This window comes from Phaseolus vulgaris, chromosome 5, assembly GCF_051622355.1.
Source record: "Phaseolus vulgaris cultivar YP4 chromosome 5, ASM5162235v1, whole genome shotgun sequence".
NCBI lineage: Eukaryota > Viridiplantae > Streptophyta > Magnoliopsida > Fabales > Fabaceae > Phaseolus > Phaseolus vulgaris.
In genome coordinates this window covers 26,061,032-26,080,336 of record NC_143502.1, presented here as the reverse complement: position 1 = coordinate 26,080,336, position 19,305 = coordinate 26,061,032, and the positions used below count along the sequence as shown (strand labels likewise).

The window sequence follows — 19,305 nt, the reverse complement described above, 5'->3', positions numbered from 1 at the left end:
CGACGGAGATGGGGGAGGCAGAGATAGGCTCGAAGGTGGCCTCAGTCCCCGAGGACGACCCGACAGCTCGTCGGCTCTTGGCTAGCGCGATCAGCTTTTGTCGTCGTTCTTTGGTGGAAGTCATATCTGCACTAGTGAAACATGGCAAAGGGTTAGTACACAAAGAGCCAAAGAAAGCAAACAAGGTGCAAAAGAGTGAATTAAGCTAATCAGCTCAGTGGTAGCATGCAGAAAGGGGGTTAACATGTGCAAGTATGACAAGTCGAAGAAGAAGGAAGAGAGTGCAAACCAATGTATTTTTTGAGCGTCTTCGCGTCAAACTCGTGCTTGATAAGGGTGGAGGAGCCGAACTTAGCGCCCAAGCTCGAGAGTAGGCTGCACAGCTCGCGCTCGTAAGGAGCCATAACCTCCAAGCCCCGAGGTTTTTTGAACTCTACCTTGGGAACCCAGTAGAGTGGGAAACCCTCAAGTAGAGTCGGGCTATGCTCATTGGAGGTGATCATGTAGAACCTACCCTTCCAGTCCTTGAAGGATTGTTGGTATAGGCCCAAGATCACTCTCCCTGTCACGCCATTCAGGCTCACCCATGACCGATTGCCTGGGTTCTTGGCCTCGAAGAAGTGGAGGAAGACGTCGGTTGAGGGAGGGTGGCCGAAGTGGTTGCAGAGAATCTCAAACGCTCGGATGAAGGCCCAAGCGTTTGGATGGAGTTGGCAGGGAGCCACGTTCAGCTCGGTGAGTAGGTCCTTCTCAAAGAAGGTGAAGGGGAGGCAGAGGCGCAGTCTCTTGAAGATGGCAGAGTAGATGAAGGTGAAGGGCACTCCGTTGTTGGCCCTATCGTCCACGCATATTGGCATGCCTCGAGGGGGGATGCACACGTTCAAGTGTGAGTCATCCTCCCTGTCAAGGGCACAGGTGGGTTCGTCGGTGTCGCTGCTCAGTAGGTTGGCGAGATGGTCGTTGGGGAGTTGTGTAGACGTCTTGGCGAGCAGGTGGAGGGGAGCCCACTGGTACACCGGCGCATAGTCGCGCTGAGGAGGCGCCGTTTGGGGGTGCGCACCCGTTGAGGGGGGCGTGCTCGTCGAGGGCGGTGGTGGTGCACTTGCGGAAGGCTGTGCACCGGAGGAGGAAGTGAGACGCGCGGTGGTTTTTGTGCGAGCCATTGCTCAGTAACTACAATGGAGAAAGAAAAGAAGGAGTGAGGGACCAATGAAAAACAAGGTTCAGCGAAAAACAAGAGGAAGGTGAGGAGAACGGAAATGCTATGGTTTGAAGGGCGTGGAGAAGCGAAAGTGACGAAGAAGAAGAAGTGAAAACACAGAAAAACCAGAAGAAACCCTGGTACAGTGCAGGGAAAGGGAAAACAACCCACAACGTATGCACAATGCAGTTATTGGATGATGCAATCGGTAGAAAGTATTCAAATATGCCATAGATAAAGAAAAAGGGTACCTTTTGTTGATTGCAAGCGGTTTCTGGAAGCCTGAAGTTGGGGGAGACGAATCGCAGAGAGGGAGTTCGAGAGTTTCAGAGAAGAAGTGTTGGAGAAGGTGATGGAACAGTGGAGGCACGTAAGTTTTGAATATGAGAAGCGCAAACAACGTTTCATGCTAGCCGTTGATGCGTACACGTGTCGCAAGATTGAGGAAGGAAGGCGTAACGTCATTTAAAACACAACATGTGATGTGGCACGTGACGTGGCATCACTTGCCACGTGGCCACTGAGGACGATCACTTAGCCTCTTCGCTGAAAACAAGTTTACAGCTCGAGGCTGGGGGGCTTGTGATCCGGTCGGTCATCGGTAGTCGGTGACGTCAGCAAAGGATAGCCACGTGGACCGTTCTTAGTGGAACATATGGGCCAGGGAAGCAGATGAGTCATTGAGAAAGTCACCCAGGGGGGTGATCGGTCGTCAGGGGATGGCGGTCAGAGAGGGTGCGCGATCAGCGCCTAGATAAGCGCCCGGAAGCCGAGGGCGTGGCGCTATGGTGCACCGATCGGTCATCTGGTGTGAGCGATGATCATCGAGTTTTCGTGTTGCACGCAGTTAAGCTGGAAACGAAGGACGTTTCCCAGCGAGAGCGTTGCATACGAACCTTGTGCGGCAGGGTATCAGAGAAAGGAGAAGTTATGTGCTTTGTGGTGTCGTGCACGAGAGTGGCCTAAGAGAGCTAGTCGCCAGTCGGTGATTGGTGCTCTCCTAACCCATAGCGTGCATGGAGCAAAGCAGAGGTGATCGTTTACACAATAGGTGATGTTTGGTGCGTGCGCTTAGCCAAGCCACACTTGGTATTCACACTGAGGTTGCACGAGACACCTAGTGAAAGAAACGCACTAAGTTACTTCATACACGAATAACTTAGGCGCGCAACAGAGTATATAAAGGCATTCCACGCTCATACAGAAGGGGGTAAGATTCATTCTTGCAAGTTACTAGTTTACAGAGAGAGAGAGAGAGAGAGAGAATTACAGAGTGCACACGAGTCTCGCTGAGATTCTTAGTTCTTAGTTCTTTGGTGGTTTTGCGAGGCTGACTTGAGCGTCGGAGTGCAATCGGCCGCTAGAGGCGCCGTTTGTTGTGTTTCGCAGGTTTGCTTGGAGTTCTTGTGGAGTGCTTGGAGCGTTCTTGCGGAAGACAGAGTTTGACGTGGTGAATCATTCGACGTTCGAATCCCCTGCGAGATCACATATCATCACACAAACCCTTAATTATATTTCAAAGTTTGTAAATTAGACATGAAAAATAAGAGGAAATCCTTAGTATATTACCATCAATCTCTTGGAAAGTTAAATGCATGCTTCTTCTATAATATAATGTCTATAAATACATAACACCCACATTCCCATGTTTCATATTCCATACACAAATTAAAACCAAAACCAAAACCAAGTTTGAAGGTGTGTTTCGCAGAATGAGTTCACAGAAGATAAGCATTCAGAATGTTCTTGCTCCTACAACAAGGCCACCTCCTAAATCCAAACCTCCAACCACTGGAACTAAGTTGCCCACTATCCAACAGGTTTTCGCTAGAAGCACAAAATGATTTCATATCATTTTGTTACATTACGAGACAGATTATTGTTGTATGATCAAGGTTGAATTAGAAGCTTTTTTTGAAGGTCCAAGGAATCAATTTGTTAGTTGTTGTTGAAATTCTGACTAGAATAACTATCACATATATAGTTTTTATTCAGTTTATCTTATATTCAATTGTTTATATTTTTTTAATTGTTGAATATGTGATTATAATTTATCAATATTTATGTCTAGAAATATAGGATATCATATATGATATGTGGTTTATCACTACAAGAAAAACGCGAATTACATACAGATTATTACATCCGTATGTAAAATCAACATTATATACGGATTTTTACATACGGATCAAAATCCGTATGTAAACAGGTATTACGGTTCCTTCAACAATCCTTCAGCAACCAAGTAAAATTTAACCACTACACTAAGCAAATTCTTTAGTTTTATTATGATTTTTATTATACTTATTATTATTAATAATACTAACAATATTAATAATATTAATAATACTAACAATATTAATAATATTAATAATACTAACAATATTAATAATATTAATAATACTAACAATATTAATAATATTAATAATACTAACAATATTAATAATACTAACAATATTAATAATACTAACAATATAATAATACTAACAATAATAATAATACTAACAATATTAATGATACTAACAATATTAACATATGAATCACATTTAATTTATCTATAATCTACTTGAATCTAAACATAATTTATTATATTATCTATTAGTATGAATCAAATTTAATATATGTCATACTCATAGTCATCATATTACCTATTACATTAAAATCAACTATCATATTAATTATTATTTTACGATCATATTGACTTAATTAAGTTCATTATAGGTAGTTGGTTTTACTTGTGTGTTATAGTAAAGAATATTGTCAACAAACAATATTATCTTTTAACATAAAATGATGACTTTTACATTAACTATTAATTAAATCTCTAATACATATTACTAGTTAGCATATCATTATAGTTTAAACTATATTAATTATTCCATAAATCTATGTAAAAGGTTGTTACTAAATAACCCTTTCTACTAATATATAATATAAATCATAATGACAAAGTGATTAAATAATTTATAATTTAAAATATTTTAAAAATTATACATTATATCAATTTTAATCTATGTAAGTAAATATTTGAAAATAAGATTGTTTTTATCGACAAAGAATAAAAAAAATTAAACAAAACATTTTAAGGATATTTCAATCCTTATACAAGAATCTCAAATCAGAAAAGAAGTGTAAGATACAAGCACCTATATAGCCATCTAACAAAAACTTCACAACTACCTATAATAACCTATATTTGAAAATAAGATATCAAATAATTTTATATTAATATATATATATATATAATATGAAAGTAAATTTAAATTTAACCATGAGTTTTAAAAAATTAATGATTAAATAAAGAAATATATTAATCAATATATATGTATTTATAGTATTAAAGTTATATTAATATTATATAATTTCTTCCTTTTTCTCTCTATCTATCTATATCCGGATAAAAGTAATATTACTCAAGTCAAATAAAACTACTATACACACACAATAAATATCTAAATGTATATTTATATCAAAATTAATATTAATAATATGAATATAATATTGATAATATGAATATAATATTAATAATATGAATATTAATACTAATAATATTAATAAATATTAATAATAATTTGAATATTAATACTAATAATATTAATAATAATGTTAATAATAATGTTAATAATAATATTAATAATAATGTTAATAATAATATTAATAATAATGTTAATAATAATATTAATAATAATATTAATAAATATTAATAATATGAATATAATTTTAATAATAATATTAATTATAACATTAATAAATATTAATAATATGAATAATAATATTAATAAATATTACTAATATGAATATAATGTTAATAATAATATTAATTATAATATTAATAAATATTAATAATATGAATAATATTAATAATATAAATATAATTTATTTTATTATTATTATTATTATTAATAATTATATTAATATGTATAAATTATATTAATATGTATAAGTATAATAAAAATGATAATATGACCAAAGAACTTGTCTGGTCTAGTGGTCAATGCTTGTGCAAAACTCAATCCATGAACCGATTTTATGGGTTGAGTTAAGCTTTGGTGATTAATCAATGGATCATACTAATAATTATGCTCTGATAAGCAAAGTCTGTTTGTAGAAGACTAAAAAAATAATCATTTATAAAAATCTAATTTTTCATAACAAATTAAAAATAAAAAATAAATTATGGTTAATTATCTTGTTTATACACAGTAATGAATACATCTGTTAATTTGTTTATTGACTTTTTAAAGTATAAAATTTTAATTTATATTTTATATTTTTTAATACTAAATCCACTATAAGGATTAAAAGAATTAGAAATTTACGTGAAAGTGGAAAGATGTGTGTTTAATCTTTTAGGACTGACATAATTCATATTATACATCGAACCCGTCTTAGTTTACTTAAATTATTACAATTTTCTACGTATAACTAAGTGATTAAAATGTATAGTAAATAAGTATACTAGTATTTCATAACCAAATTAAATTATACTATAATATTTTCAAATCAATAAAAAAAATTAAAATTTAATTGAGAAATAGAAATAAAAGATGATATATTAAATGGTCATATACCTAAAAGCAATCAATTACATAAGTTGGTTTAGGGTATTTAGAAGAGAGGGACAGAACCAACACTGATTTGAATTACTTAGTCACTGTACAATGAGTTTCCAAAAGCGAATATATTTTTTGATTTATTCCATCACAACATAAATGTATTATTAAAGAAGAAACATATATAAGGGTGGAAAAACGAAGAGAGATAGGTGAGATAAAATTAAAGAAAGTTATAAAATGCAGTGATATATATTATTGTTGAATCTGAAAATTGTATTGTATTGAAAAGAGAATAGAACTAGAAAAATGGTAAAAAAGAAAAATCAAGACATCTATAAGTGATATACAACACTTGCATGTTTTGACAAGTCAAACAACGTATGAAAATACAAAGTTTTGATTTTATTAAAAACATGGAGAGTTTAAGCTATCAAAGCCAGCATGATGGTTTTTTTTGGCACTGTTATCCAAATACAGTGACTCAAAAACTCTGTCTAAACCGTCATGGAGGTTGGGACAAAAATCTGATGAGATGCTTAACATTGTATACTCTATATCCAAATAGGAATTTAACGAGTTGAAGAAAGTCGCAAAAGTTGGGAGGTAGAATGGTTGTTGTTCCTGCCGGTTGACCAAATTGTCTTCGTGGTAGCTACGAGCTGCGTATCAAGGACTCCTTCGTCTTCGTTCCAATCTTCACCCTTCGCCTCCGAAACCTGCAACAAAGAGACAAAAGGGCGCCCTCGCGGCCGTTTGCACTCCGATGCTCAAGTCAGTACTGGCAGAAAACACCGTTGCACCTCCGTAACAGAACACCACAGACACCGTGTTCAGGAAGCGCGTAACTGAATTGTAGCTGAATTCTCTCTCGTTCTCAAGTCACTTGTGCGTAAAGTGTGAGATTGTGTAAAACATCAAATGTCTAAAATGTACCTTAGTCTGCTGACAACGAGAGCTTATATACCTTTCCGGTGCTTCTGCCACGTGTCTCCTTCTGACTTAAGCGTAACTCTGTGTGGGTGGCCTTACGACACTGCAACCCAACTTAGGGAAATCCCAGTGTGTAAGTTTCCCTTCTCGAAGTGCATCTCGCGCGGGGGTGACTATATGGGTGCCAACTCATGTGCCCTAGCTTCTAGTCACTCGCCCTGGGAGTGTTTCTGCCCTCCTCACGTACCATGCATGCAGATTACCCCCTGGGACGTGGCCCTCTCATGGGTCGTATCTGTCCTAGTGGTTCTCTAACGGTGGCGTGTACTGTCGCGTTCCCCCGCCTCATGCACAAATACTCCGCGAGTTGGGTCTCTCCTTGCTGGTACTGGGGGTGTGGCTTGGAAACCACCTTCCTCTTCTATTATTACTCTTTCGGGGTACCGAGGCCCGAGGCCTCCACGCCCTTACTGTGCCGCCTCCTCCACGGTCATTCCCACCCGTGGGTATCGGGGGGTGGCACCACCCAACTATAGGCACTTCTTGGTCCGAACCCAGTCAACGCCCGAGGCCGGTCAACGCCCGAGGCCTGATCGACCCCCCTTCTCACCTCATTGCCCCCCTGATCGGTCCTACCAAGTGTTGACTTTGGTCAACGCCCGAGGACGGGTCGATACAATTGCATATAAAAAAAACCCTTACTCAATATCTTTACCATGTACCCAAAATCATAGGCATTAAGCAATCCATTGAATATTATTGTTGCAGAGGAGTCTTGAGAGCATCATCAACTCAACGAATTGCGTAATGCTCAATCCAAAATTTCGATTCTTATCAAAATACATGCCTTAACGTCGAAGGAGGGCGATGGAGTGAGGAGCATGAGGATGGTGTGTCACATCGAACTCACATAAATTGAATTCTCAAATGAAGTGATGGAGGTTCCAAAGGTTGGAAGGTTGTCATGGTCATCTGAAAGGGTGAGACCCACTTGGATGAGGTGCACACCGTCCACGTTAGATTTCACCACTGTATAGTTATTTTTGGTTGGCGGAATGTTAAATGTGACTTAAAGACGATGTTGGGGAACTCCGTGACCATAGAGATGAAAGAGTATAACACAATTACAGAACAAATCAATTTGAACTCTGATTCAAGGTTGTAATACCACATTGATTTTGTCATTACAAAACTGCAAGGAGGGCATCTTGTTATCACGGAACTGCAAGGGAGGGCCATGCTGCTCCTTTCTCTTCCAATCTCTGTTTCTCTTCCCATCAAGAACAACAAAAGAACCACACTAATTCTCCTCACTACACTACTTTTATAGCCCAAATCACACACACACTTCTTATAAAAGATAAATCTTATAATCACACTTATCATTTCTTTATGTATGACTCAAGATATTAATTCACTATAAGAAAAAAACGCTTTTTTCGTCGGCTAAAAATAAACGCAAACGATTGACACTACAAGAAACTATTTATTTACATACTGATTATTACATACAGATACAAATCCATATGTAAATTGAGCATTACATACTCATATTTACATACAGATTTATTTCAGTATGTAAATACACATTACATACGGATTTTTCTATATGTAAACCCAAAATAATTATATACGGACATAATTCATATGTAATTTTGGCGCCATGATGCGAGAATAATTACATACAAATCATATCCATATATACAACATTATATTTTTAATTAAAGAAAGCAAAAATGATTACATACGGATTCTATCCGTATATAACGTATTACATATTTGATTAAAAAATAGAAATAATTACATACAGATTTTATCCATATGTAAGATATTACATATTTAATTAAAATTTTTGAAATATTTACATACAAATCATATTTGTAGACAATGTGTTACATACGGATTTTAAAAAACACTACAAAAAATGTATGCATTTTCGTCCCCCCTATAGCATTAATCTTTTTCCAAAAAAAAATTCCCCATTCCCTCCATAACATTCTCTTTTTTCCAAAAATAATTTCTTCATTCCCTCCACGACATTCCTTTTATTTTTTGACAAAATAATTTTTCCTCTAGAAACCTCTCATTCCTTCTTTGGAAACCCTCTCATTTGAAAACACAAACTTAACCCTTTCATTTTTTATCACTTTGTAATCGTCAACTCTGCTCATAACAACCCTAACCCTAACCCAACTTTTCTCACTCTCATATCCCACACCATACACATCCATGCCAACATGACGCTGCCATTGGTTCTATTGCCACCATTATCATGAAGACACAGTTACCTACCGACTTGAATAGCTTTGGGCGAAGCCGTAGTCAAAGTTTGTGTTGGAGATCCCACATCGACTAGAGATGAGAATATTTCATTGTATATAAGTGAGTGCAAACCTCACCCATGAACCGGTTTTATGGGGTTGAGTTAGGCTTGAAGTCCACTTAATAATAGCGTTCGAGATTTCTTAAGGTATCAACGATGTTGCGATGGAGAAAGATGCAACCACCGCGGATCCTTCTTCCTTCTTGTTGCTTGTGTCGACTCTTTCAGACCTTTCACCTTCATAGGTTTGCTACGCTCTCAACCCTCACCATTCCCCTCAAACGCCTCTCTCTAACCAACATTTTCTGGTTGAAGGTTTCTGTGGCATTTAAGTACGCATACGACCGCATCCCCTACTTTGAAAACATCTTGGAAAACACGATTTATGGGGTTGATCACATTTGTTTATGTTCGTTTTCTTGTGCCATTGTTTCATCTTATGCTTATCTTTTGTTTCCGTTGTGCAAATATGAGAGCAGAGGAGTTTGAAGAACAATTCACTACTCAATGGAAAGAAATTTTGGGTAATGAGATATTGTTACCTTCTCTCAAATTAGTTCACCAAAATATTAACTAAGAATGTTTAAGATTTTTTTTTGTTCTTGTTAATGTGTGTTTGCCTGGTTGACGGCCCGTGTTCTGAGTATTTGGTGTCTTAATATTGTCATGGTCTTTATAGTGTATATAATTGACGTATATGTTAGGTAAAATAGAGAGGGAAGTAAGAGTCTAAGGGATCAGTTGTTCTGTTGTAGAACTACTGATAACAGTCAGTAATTGAACATCTGGGAGTTAGTTGGAATAAGTTACACTTTGGAGTTTTAATACACTGATGATCCTATTTATTTGTTTGTTTGTGTTCTCTTCCAATATTTTCACTCTGGGAAATATCTTATCCTCTGATTTACTTCTATTCCTTCTTTCCTATTTTTAATTTTCTTGAGATTTAGTTTTGCAGAGGAACTTGGGAGTTTTATTACATTGATGATCTTATTTATTTGTTTGTGATCTCTTCTATTATCTTTGTCCAGGAAAATATCTTATCCCCTGGTTTAATGTTATTCTTTCTTCCTTTCTTTTAATAAAAAAAAATTCATTTATGTGGAACGAAATGTGATATATATTGGTTGCGCTTTACTAAATCACTGTGACATATCCTTTGTGCATATTTTGTGATTATTATTCTCAATATATTTTCTAATTATTGTTGCAGGGAAATGTGATTTTATGTGGGCAATTGTTACTGCAGATTTTCGTGAGAAAAGAGAAAGGTTTTCTCGTAGGCTTATTACCCGTCAGATAATTCTTACACTTCAGATACTAAAGTTGGAGGTTCTAAAAGGGAATGGTTCAAGGAATTTTTTTTAATGGAAATTAGAATTGAGAAGAGGCTAGAGAAGCAAAAGATTTCAAGAAACAAGCAAAACATAGCATAATAAAGTATTGTAGAGAGGTTCAAAATATATAATGTAAACCTTGATTTTAAAATTAAAATCTATAAATAGAAAAAAAGGTGAAAACTAAGATTTCTTAGTATGTGCCGAATGATGCATGCTTGGTGATACTTTCAAAGCTCATTTCCGGACTAGTCACATAACACACAATCAAGGTTTTATGCATGTCCTTAAACTACTCTTCTCACTATATTAGTGATTGAAAAAATAATTCCATAAATTGTATTTAATATGTAATTTAGAGTTCTCTATTTAGTATTGCGGACTAGTTGTATAAATATAAAATATGGTCATCTTTTCATATTCAAATAGGGTTTTGTTTTGGATTTTTGAATTCATCTTTATAGAGTAGTAGTTTCATGGCACCCAATTTTAACATTATCTTACTATAGCTTAATTTTTTTTTTTATTTGAATCTCTTAGGTTTACAAGGAAATGTATTTGACTCTTTGATATTATTAGTTGAGAAATTTATTTAAAATTTATTGTCTTCATTCTCCTGCAAGTACATGTCACATGTCAATTGCATCATTAAGCAAAAGCAAACTAATTAGTTGATGGTTGTCATGGTACATTTGATGCAATCCTAGGTTGCATCTTCATTTGTAGATCTTCTTCTTCATTGTTTTGCTTTAAATATCTTTTATGGATGATGAAGACTATTGCGGAAGCATGAAGAATTGTAGAAATTTAAGAGATGAAAATTATTATATATTGTGAATCTAAGTGAGGACTCTAGAAATTTGTCTAGCAAGAAGACAACTCTAGAGAGAACTTTGAACAAGTAAAAGTTTCTAAATTGGACAACATTTCATTACTCAAATCAAAGTTAAAAATCATGTATAAGAAACTCCTATTTATAGGAGAAAGTCTCTCAAAACCTCTCAAATGAGAGTGTGACAAGTGTCACCACCTTATTGGTGCAAATCCTCTCCATTGAGGAAAAGACATATGGAGCATCATGCCTTCCTTGCCTATCTCATGCCTTCCTTGCCTACATTTCTATTTGCACCCCTCTTTTACTATTTTACACTCTACTTTCTTTCCTATTTACATCCTTCTTTACTTTGGCCCAAAATACAAGGCCCAAAACTTCCTAACTACTCTATACAATTTTTACAAGGCTAAGAAAAAGAAAAATATTTTACAATATCTCCAGTAAGTCTCGATTTTCATCTATCTTCTTAACCGAAAATTTCGAGGTCGGATGGTTTTCATTGACATTACTTTTTGTTTCATTATATCAGGAACAATATTGGCTCGTGTTACCATTTTAAGGCTCAAATGAGTGGTTTACTCAAATTTGAGCAATTCTGTTGAAAAAACCTTAAAAAGGGAGGAATGGTAAATTGAAACTGTAAAAATTAAAAGTATTATAGACTGTGTTACAATATGGGTAAAAGATTGGGTGAACTTTATCTTTGTAAACAAGTTCTTGGATGACTTTTACATGTTTCAATAGTTTTCCCATTTACTTGTTTAACAAATGAACTTTTTTTCATAATTTAGTTATTATTGGCATTAGTAGCTCCCTCTGTTTTATGTGAAACCGTTCAAGTTCCCGTACATATTTTTTATTTGATGGACTAATTATTTATTTTGTTATGTTCAAAATTTGTTATTCTATGTCTAATGATCGACTTTATCATTCTCTTTGCACTATTAGCTTTGTCTATAGTTGACGTGCTTATGTTTCACCTTAATTGCAGCTTAAAGGTGACATATATGCTTCTCATACAATTAGGATGCCTTCGTCTATATCTTTGTTGGTCATCCTTTTTCTCTGTTCAGTTATCTACTTGACATGTATCTTCATTTGAATATGGTTGATTGTTGATTATTTTTTATAATTTTTTGTGGGTTTGACACTAGTTTGGTGTCATTTCAGTTTGATGAGCGACTGTCTAGCAAGCTCAATGGATGGATCGGTTAGTAAACTCTCCAGGAAAATTATTACCTATATTATTTAGATTGAAGGTTCTCTTTTGAAAGTCTAAGGAAGGTAGTTGCATCCATCTCTATTGGTTTAACCAAAGATCCAAGATGGTTTTATGGCTATAGTTTTGGAGGTGTTAGGTTGTTGTAAGGAATAAGGAAGTGTGCAAGTACTGGACCGGACTGTGACTGGTTACATTTCAGATTAAGGACTTGTTCTTGGCTTTAGGGGGTACCTTGCTCTGTAGACCAAATGAAGTATATAGTATTAAGGCCTTTTTCTGGTGTAGGTAAGGGAGGAGGGCTTGGTAAGTTGAGGAGAGGCAGAACTAATGGTATAGCTCTTGTAGTTCCACAAGTGGAATCTACTTCCCCTGCTATGTTTTTTAATGCTTTTAGGTGGTGGATTCTATAGCTAATTTGTGTTCTAGTAATAGTTTCTTATATAACATTTGTGGTTGGGTCATTTGCTGGTTCTATAGCTTGTGAGACTGTACCGAATGGTCCTCGAGTGTTGACCAAAGTCAACATGGTGGGACCCAGAGCGAGGAATCCACCAGAGGTACTGCGAAGCAAGAGAGGGAGTTTCGTTAAGGTCCACGGCCTCGGGCGTTGACCGACCTCGGGTGTCGCCCAGGTTTAGCACCATGAATGCGCCTATGCTAGAAGGGTGTCCCCTCTTGATACCCACGTGTAGCAATGACCGTGGAGGAGGCGGCACGGTGGGGCGTGGAGGCCTCGGGCCTCGGCACCCAGATAGTGATGATAGATAAAGAAAGGTGGTTTCCAAGCCACAACCCCAGTTCCAGTAGGTTGAGACCCAACTCACGAGGGATTCGTGCATGAGGTGTAGGAACGCGACAATACGCACCACCGCTGGAAAGCCACTGGGACAGAGATGACCCGTGAGAAGGTCACATCCCAGAGGGTTATTTGCATGCATGGCACGTGAGGAAGGTGAGGGGCTCCCAGGGCAAATGACTAGGAGATTTGGCACACGAGTTGGCACCCAAGTAGTCATCCCCACGCGAGTTGCACTTCGGCGAGGCAACCTTACACACTGAGAAGGCCCTAAGACTGGGAACAGTGTTGCTAAGGAGCGCCCCTAAGAATACGCAAGTATCAGGTTGACACGTGTACAAAAACACGGGGAAGGTATATAAGGTTTTACAATAAACATATGAAGGTACGCTTTTCACATTTTACGCACAAGTGAACTAAGTGAGAAAGAATTTAGTTATGATTCAGTTACGCACTTCTCTGAGCACTGAGCTGGTGGTGTTCTGCGACGGGAAGTGTTACGATGTTTTCTGCCATAGCTGACTTGAGCGTCGGAGCGCAAACGGCTACGAGGGCGCCCATTTGTCTCTCTGTTTCAGGTGTTAGCAGCGGAGGAAGAACAATGTTGGAATAGAAGCAAAGGCGTTCGTAAAGTGAAGCTCGTAGAGACGTGCGAAGGTGTCCAAGTCCAAGCGACAGGAACATTTGGCGCTCACACCGTGGGGCCTGATCTAAAACATTTGTCCTACCGTAGGAAGTAGAAGATCCAACGATAGTTGTGGAAGTTCTTGAAGGTCTTTCAAGATTCTTGAAAGGTTCATGATAGAAAGCTCCAAGATTTACAAAGACAGTCCAAGAAACATCCAAGAATGAGGAATACCAGGCAAAGTGCTACCGCGCGTGCTGGGAATGAGGCTTTGACCCTACAGCAGGTGATGGGGGTGATGCAGGGCCTTCAAGAGGCAATGGCGGCGTCGAGGGTGGAGCAAGAGCGCATCCAGCAAGATCTTGCGACTTCGCAGGCTAGAAACGAAGAGCTGCACCGCACTAACGAAAAGTTACGTCGTGGGTTGCGCAACCAGTTTGGAAGTCGTGAAACGGAGGATTGAGAAGTCTTCACGCCTCCCAGAGAGTTCCCCATGCCCTTCTCGCAGGAAATCATGGAGGCGGTAATACCACCCACGTTCGTAGGGCCGAAAGCTACGTTCACTAGAATGGAAGATCCAGAGGCGCACCTCACTGCGTTTCACACGCAGATGATGCTGGTCGGCGGTTCTGACGCCGTGAGATGTAAGCTGTTTTTGAGCACGCTGGTGGGGGTGGCGATGGACTGGTTCATCAGTCTCCTAGACGACCACGTGACTTTGTTTGCGCAGCTTTCGCAACTGTTCAGGGAACAATACATGGCGAACTGCGCACCCCCGCTCGTTTCGTATGATCTTTTCGATGTGAAGCAGTATCAGGGGGAAACTTTGAAAGAATTTGTTAATCGCTTTGGGGCACAAGTGGTGAGGGTCGACACCACTGAAGATTCGATGATAGTACATGCATTTAAGAAGGGAATTTGCCCTGGACCGTTCAGCGAATCGCTCATTAGATGTTGCCCCAAGTCTTTCGCTAAAATCAGGCGTTGTGCGTTGACGCACATCGCAACAGAAGGAGAGGTAGTCGAAAAGCGCGCGTGCATGGTCCTGGCGCGCCCTCGTGCGCCGCCGTGAGCGTAACCCATAAGGGTGCATGAGGCCGCGAGCGCAACCCATAAGGGTGCATGAGGCCACGACGGGTAAGAAGCCTCGGGGAAGGAAGCAGCCTTACGAGGCCGAAAAGCCCCAGGCCAAGAGGCGCCCAGGGAGGAATAAGCTACTAAGGCACAACTTCGTCGTGGAGCTGAAAGACCTGATCGTTGTGCCCAACATAGCAGATAGGTTGAAGATGCCGGTGAAGACGGATAAGGTATTGGGACCGAACAAGGATGCGTGGTGCGAGTTCCATCAGGCGTTCGGACATCCGATCAATAGCTGCTTAGCGTTGGGCCATCAGTTGGATGAGCTCGTAAAGAGCGGTTTCCTAAATGACTACCTGGAGGGGTCATCAGGAAACGAGGCCTTGACAGCATCAGCGGAGGATCAGGCTCACGAGATGCCCATCCACGGGGAAATCCACACCATCTCTGGTGGATTCTAGGGTGGAGGGTGCACTGCCTTCTAGCGCAAGAGGTACGTACGCTCGGTAATGTTTGTAGCAGAGCAGGTGGAGGACGACACGCTTAACGTCGATTTGACATTTACGAAGGAGGATCTACGTGATGTCGTCCCACATGACCCCGTGGTGGTTTCGGTCATAACTGCGGGAAGGAAAGTACACCGAGTGCTGGTAGACCAGGGCAGCTCGGCGGACGTGATGTTCTGGTCTACGTTTAAAAAGTTGCAGTTGTCTCCTGATCAGCTGAGGCCATACACGGGATGTTTGTATGGTTTTGCCAGAGATCAAGTGGAAGTGCGTGGCTATCTGGAGCTGAGGACTACTTTCACAGATGGCACCACGTCTCGTACCGAAAGCATGGTTGTGAACGCCGACTCGTCGTACAACATCTTGCTGGGAAGGCCAGCCTTGAATCGGCTGAGAGGGGTGTCGTCCACCCACTACATGAAGTTGAAGTTGCTCGATCTCAGTGGAAAGGTGATCGTGATCAAATTCGATAAGAAAGAAGTAAAGAAGTGCTATGAGAATAGCCTTAAGACGAAGAGGGGCATATTCATGGCGGTGGAGTGCCCACCCATGGAGGAGATGCCTGCTGAGGCAATACCCATGGAGGAGGACCGCATAAGCGTATCTTGCACAGATCACGCAGAGAACGCTCGAGAGAGGCGGCCTGAGCCGACCGAGAATGTGGTGGAAAAACAGATAAGTGGTAAGACGTTCAGGCTGGGCAGATCATTAGACCAAGAGGAACAGAACCAGGTGGTGGAAGTAATATCGCACCACCTGGACGCCTTCGCGTGGTCCGCCTCGGATATGCCAGGCATCGACCCGGACTTTCTATGCCACCGTCTCACCATGGACCCTAAGGTCCAACCAGTGCGCCATAGAAGAAGGAAGTTCAACGAAGAAAGGCGACTGGTCGTGCAGGAAGAGACGAAGAAGTTGTTAAACGCCGGCCACATCCGGGAGATTCAGTATCCCGAGTGGTTGGCTAACGGGAAGTGGAGGATGTGCGTGGACTTCACTGACCTCAACAAGACGTGCCTAAAGGACTCGTACCCATTGCCAAGCATCAACGCGTTGGTAGATAGCGCATTGGGCTGCAATATGCGTAGCTTTTTGGACGCGTTCTCTGGGTACAACCAGATTAAGATGCACCCCCGTGACGAGTGCAAAACAGCGTTCATGACCAAACATTCTGTTACTACTACACAGTGATGTCGTTCGGCCTGAAAAACGCAAGCGCCACCTATCATAGGTTGATGGACAAGGTTCTAGCACCTATGTTCGGAAGAAACGTGCAGACCTATGTGGACGATATGGTGGTGACCTCCCAGGAAAGAGGACAGCACATAGCTGATTTGGAAGAGCTGTTCGCCACCATAGCCAAGTATCGTTTGAAGCTGAACCCCGAAAAGTGTGTATTCGGGGTCGAGGCGGGTAAATTCTAAGGGTTCCTGCTCACCGAGCGTGGGATAGAGGCGAACCCAGACAAGTGTGCGACGATCCTTGCCATGAGGAGCCCCGCCTCGGGGAAAGAGGTACAACAGCTGACAGGGCGGATGGCGGCCCTGTCCAGATTCGTATCCGCTGGAGGAGATAAGGGGCACCCCAACTTCCAATGTCTAAAAAGAAACAGTCGGTTCATGTGGACGGAAGAGTGTGAGGTGACATTCCTCAAGCTTAAGGAGTACCTGGTCGCTCCTCTCGTGCTGTGTAAGCCGCAAACGGGCGTGCCCTTCTGGTTGTATTTCGCAGTGACCGAGCGGGCGATCAATTCAGTACTTGTTCAGGAGCAGGATCAGATGCAGAAGTTGATGTACTTCGTGAGCAAGGTCCTGCAAGGGCTAGAAGCGAGGTATCAAACTTTAGAGAAGGCAGCACTGGCCATGGTGTTCTCGGCCAGGAGGCTCCGTCACTACTTCCAAAGCTTCACGGTGGTGGTGATGACGGACCTCCCTATCCGAAAAGTGCTGCAAAAGCCAGACGTGGCAGGGAGGATGGTTCGCTAGGCGGTGGAGCTGTCAAAGTTCGATGTCCAGTATGAGCCCCGAGGACCAATAAAGGGACAAGTCTACGCGGACTTCGTGGCGGAGCTTTTGCCAGGGAGTGCACAACAGGAGGAGGAGGTTAGTTTCAAGTGGGTACTCTCGGTGGATGGGTCCTCGAATCAGTAGGGAAGTGGAGTCAGCGTAATCTTGGAGGGGCCGAACAGGCTGTTAATCGAACAGGACCTGAGGTTTTCCTTCAAGGCGAGTAATAACCAGGTGGAGTACGAGGCCCTAATAGTTGGAATGCTGTTGGCCAAGGAGATGGGCGCACGGAGTTTGGTGGCGAAGAGCGATTCCCAGTTAGTTATGGGTCAGGTGACCGGGGAGTACCAAGCGAAGGACCCACAGATGGCTGCATACTTGGGTTATGTCCAAGTCTTGAGGGGGGCGTTCCCGACGTTCGAGCTGGTACATGTCCCAAGAGAGCAGAATGTCCGTGTTGACCTGCTCACCACGCTGGCCAGCTCAGGCAAGGGGGGGGGGGAAGGCAGAGGACGGTCATACAGAAGACCCTCAAAACGCCGCGAACGTTTGTCGCAGATAACAGGGTGAGCGTCCTCCAGATCAGCACATCTAAAGGAAGGGCGAAGAGTCATCGGTCGTTGACTCAGGGCATGTTTAAGGCGCCCAGCGTAAGCGTTTACCCGGTCTCACCTGGAGGGAAGGACCCTATGCAGGTGTGTGTGCTGGAGGAGGGGGACACGTGGATGACGCCCTATAGGCGCTACCTGCTGATGGGATACTCCCATTAGAGCCCGAGGAGGGCAAGAAAATAAAGAGAAACTCCGCAAGGTACACCCTCGTGGACGGAGCACTGTTCAGACACAGGTTCACACACCCGATCTTGACGTGCGTGAGTGGAGATGAATGTACGAGATTAATGGCTGAGCTCCACGAGGAGATTTGTGGGATCCATGTTGGGGGGAGGTCTCTAGCGTCGAAGGTCGTAAGCGCAGGGTTTTACTGGCCGACGATAAGGGAAGATTGCATAAGGTACGCCCAACGATGCAAGCAGTGCCAGCAGCACGCCGATTGGCACAAGGCGCCACCAGAAGAGTTGATGTCCATCTATAGCCCGTGACCCTTTCATACGTGGGGAATCGACATTCTGGGGCCCTTCCCATTGACGATAAGGTAGATGAAGTATTTGATAGTAACCATCGAATACTTCACAAAGTGGATTGAAGCCGAGCCAGTGGCACAGATCACGGCTCCCAAGGTGCAGCATTTCGTATGGAAGAATATCGTATGTCGCTTTGGCGTACCAAGGCGTCTTGTCTCTGACAACGACACACAGTTCGCCAGCCAGTAGGTTGGCAAGCTGTGCACGGAGGTCGGCATAAAGCAGGTGTTCGCGTTTGTCGAGCACCCCCCAGATGAACGGACAGGTGGAGTCCGCTAACAGAATCTTGCTTAGGGGGTTGAAGAGAAGGCTCGAGAAAGCTAGGGGGACCTGGGCGAAAGAGGTGCCCAGGAGAGTGTGGGCTTACCACACCACGCCCCAATCCTCCACCATGGAGACGCCCTTTAGCCTGGTGTATGGATCGGATGCGATGATCCCGGTGGAGATCCATGAGAGCTCGCCACATTTCCAAAGTTTTGTGGCCGAAGAGTTCAACGAAGTGAGGAGGGTGAATTTAGATCTGCTAGACGAAGCCAAAGAGGAGGCGAGAATCAAAGTTGAGGCGGTGAAGAGAAGAATGGAGCACCAGTACAGTTCCAAGGTAAAGCCCCGACAGTTCCAAGTTGCTGATCTGGTAATGCGGAAGGCTCATCCGTACGAGCTGGAGAACAAGCTATCCCCCAAGTGGACTGGTCCTTTCAGGGTAACCGAGGCTCGGGGGAACGGATCGTACAAGCTCGAGACTCTGGA

General features: G+C 41.4%; 1 protein-coding gene across 1 annotated transcript; it reads left to right on the top strand.

Moving 5' to 3' along the window:
- The first annotated feature begins 15,411 nt into the window (after positions 1 to 15,411).
- LOC150027539 (uncharacterized) lies at positions 15,412 to 16,599 on the top strand. The gene has a single exon (XM_090302901.1). The coding sequence runs from the start codon at positions 15,412 to 15,414 to the stop codon at positions 16,597 to 16,599; it is 1,188 nt and encodes a 395-aa protein (XP_090159027.1).
- Positions 16,600 to 19,305: the final 2,706 nt, after the last annotated feature.

Excerpts from the sequence above, each read along its gene's own strand:
- LOC150027539 (XM_090302901.1), top strand. The coding sequence starts at position 15,412 with ATGTTTGTAGCAGAGCAGGTGGAGGACGACACGCTTAACGTCGATTTG.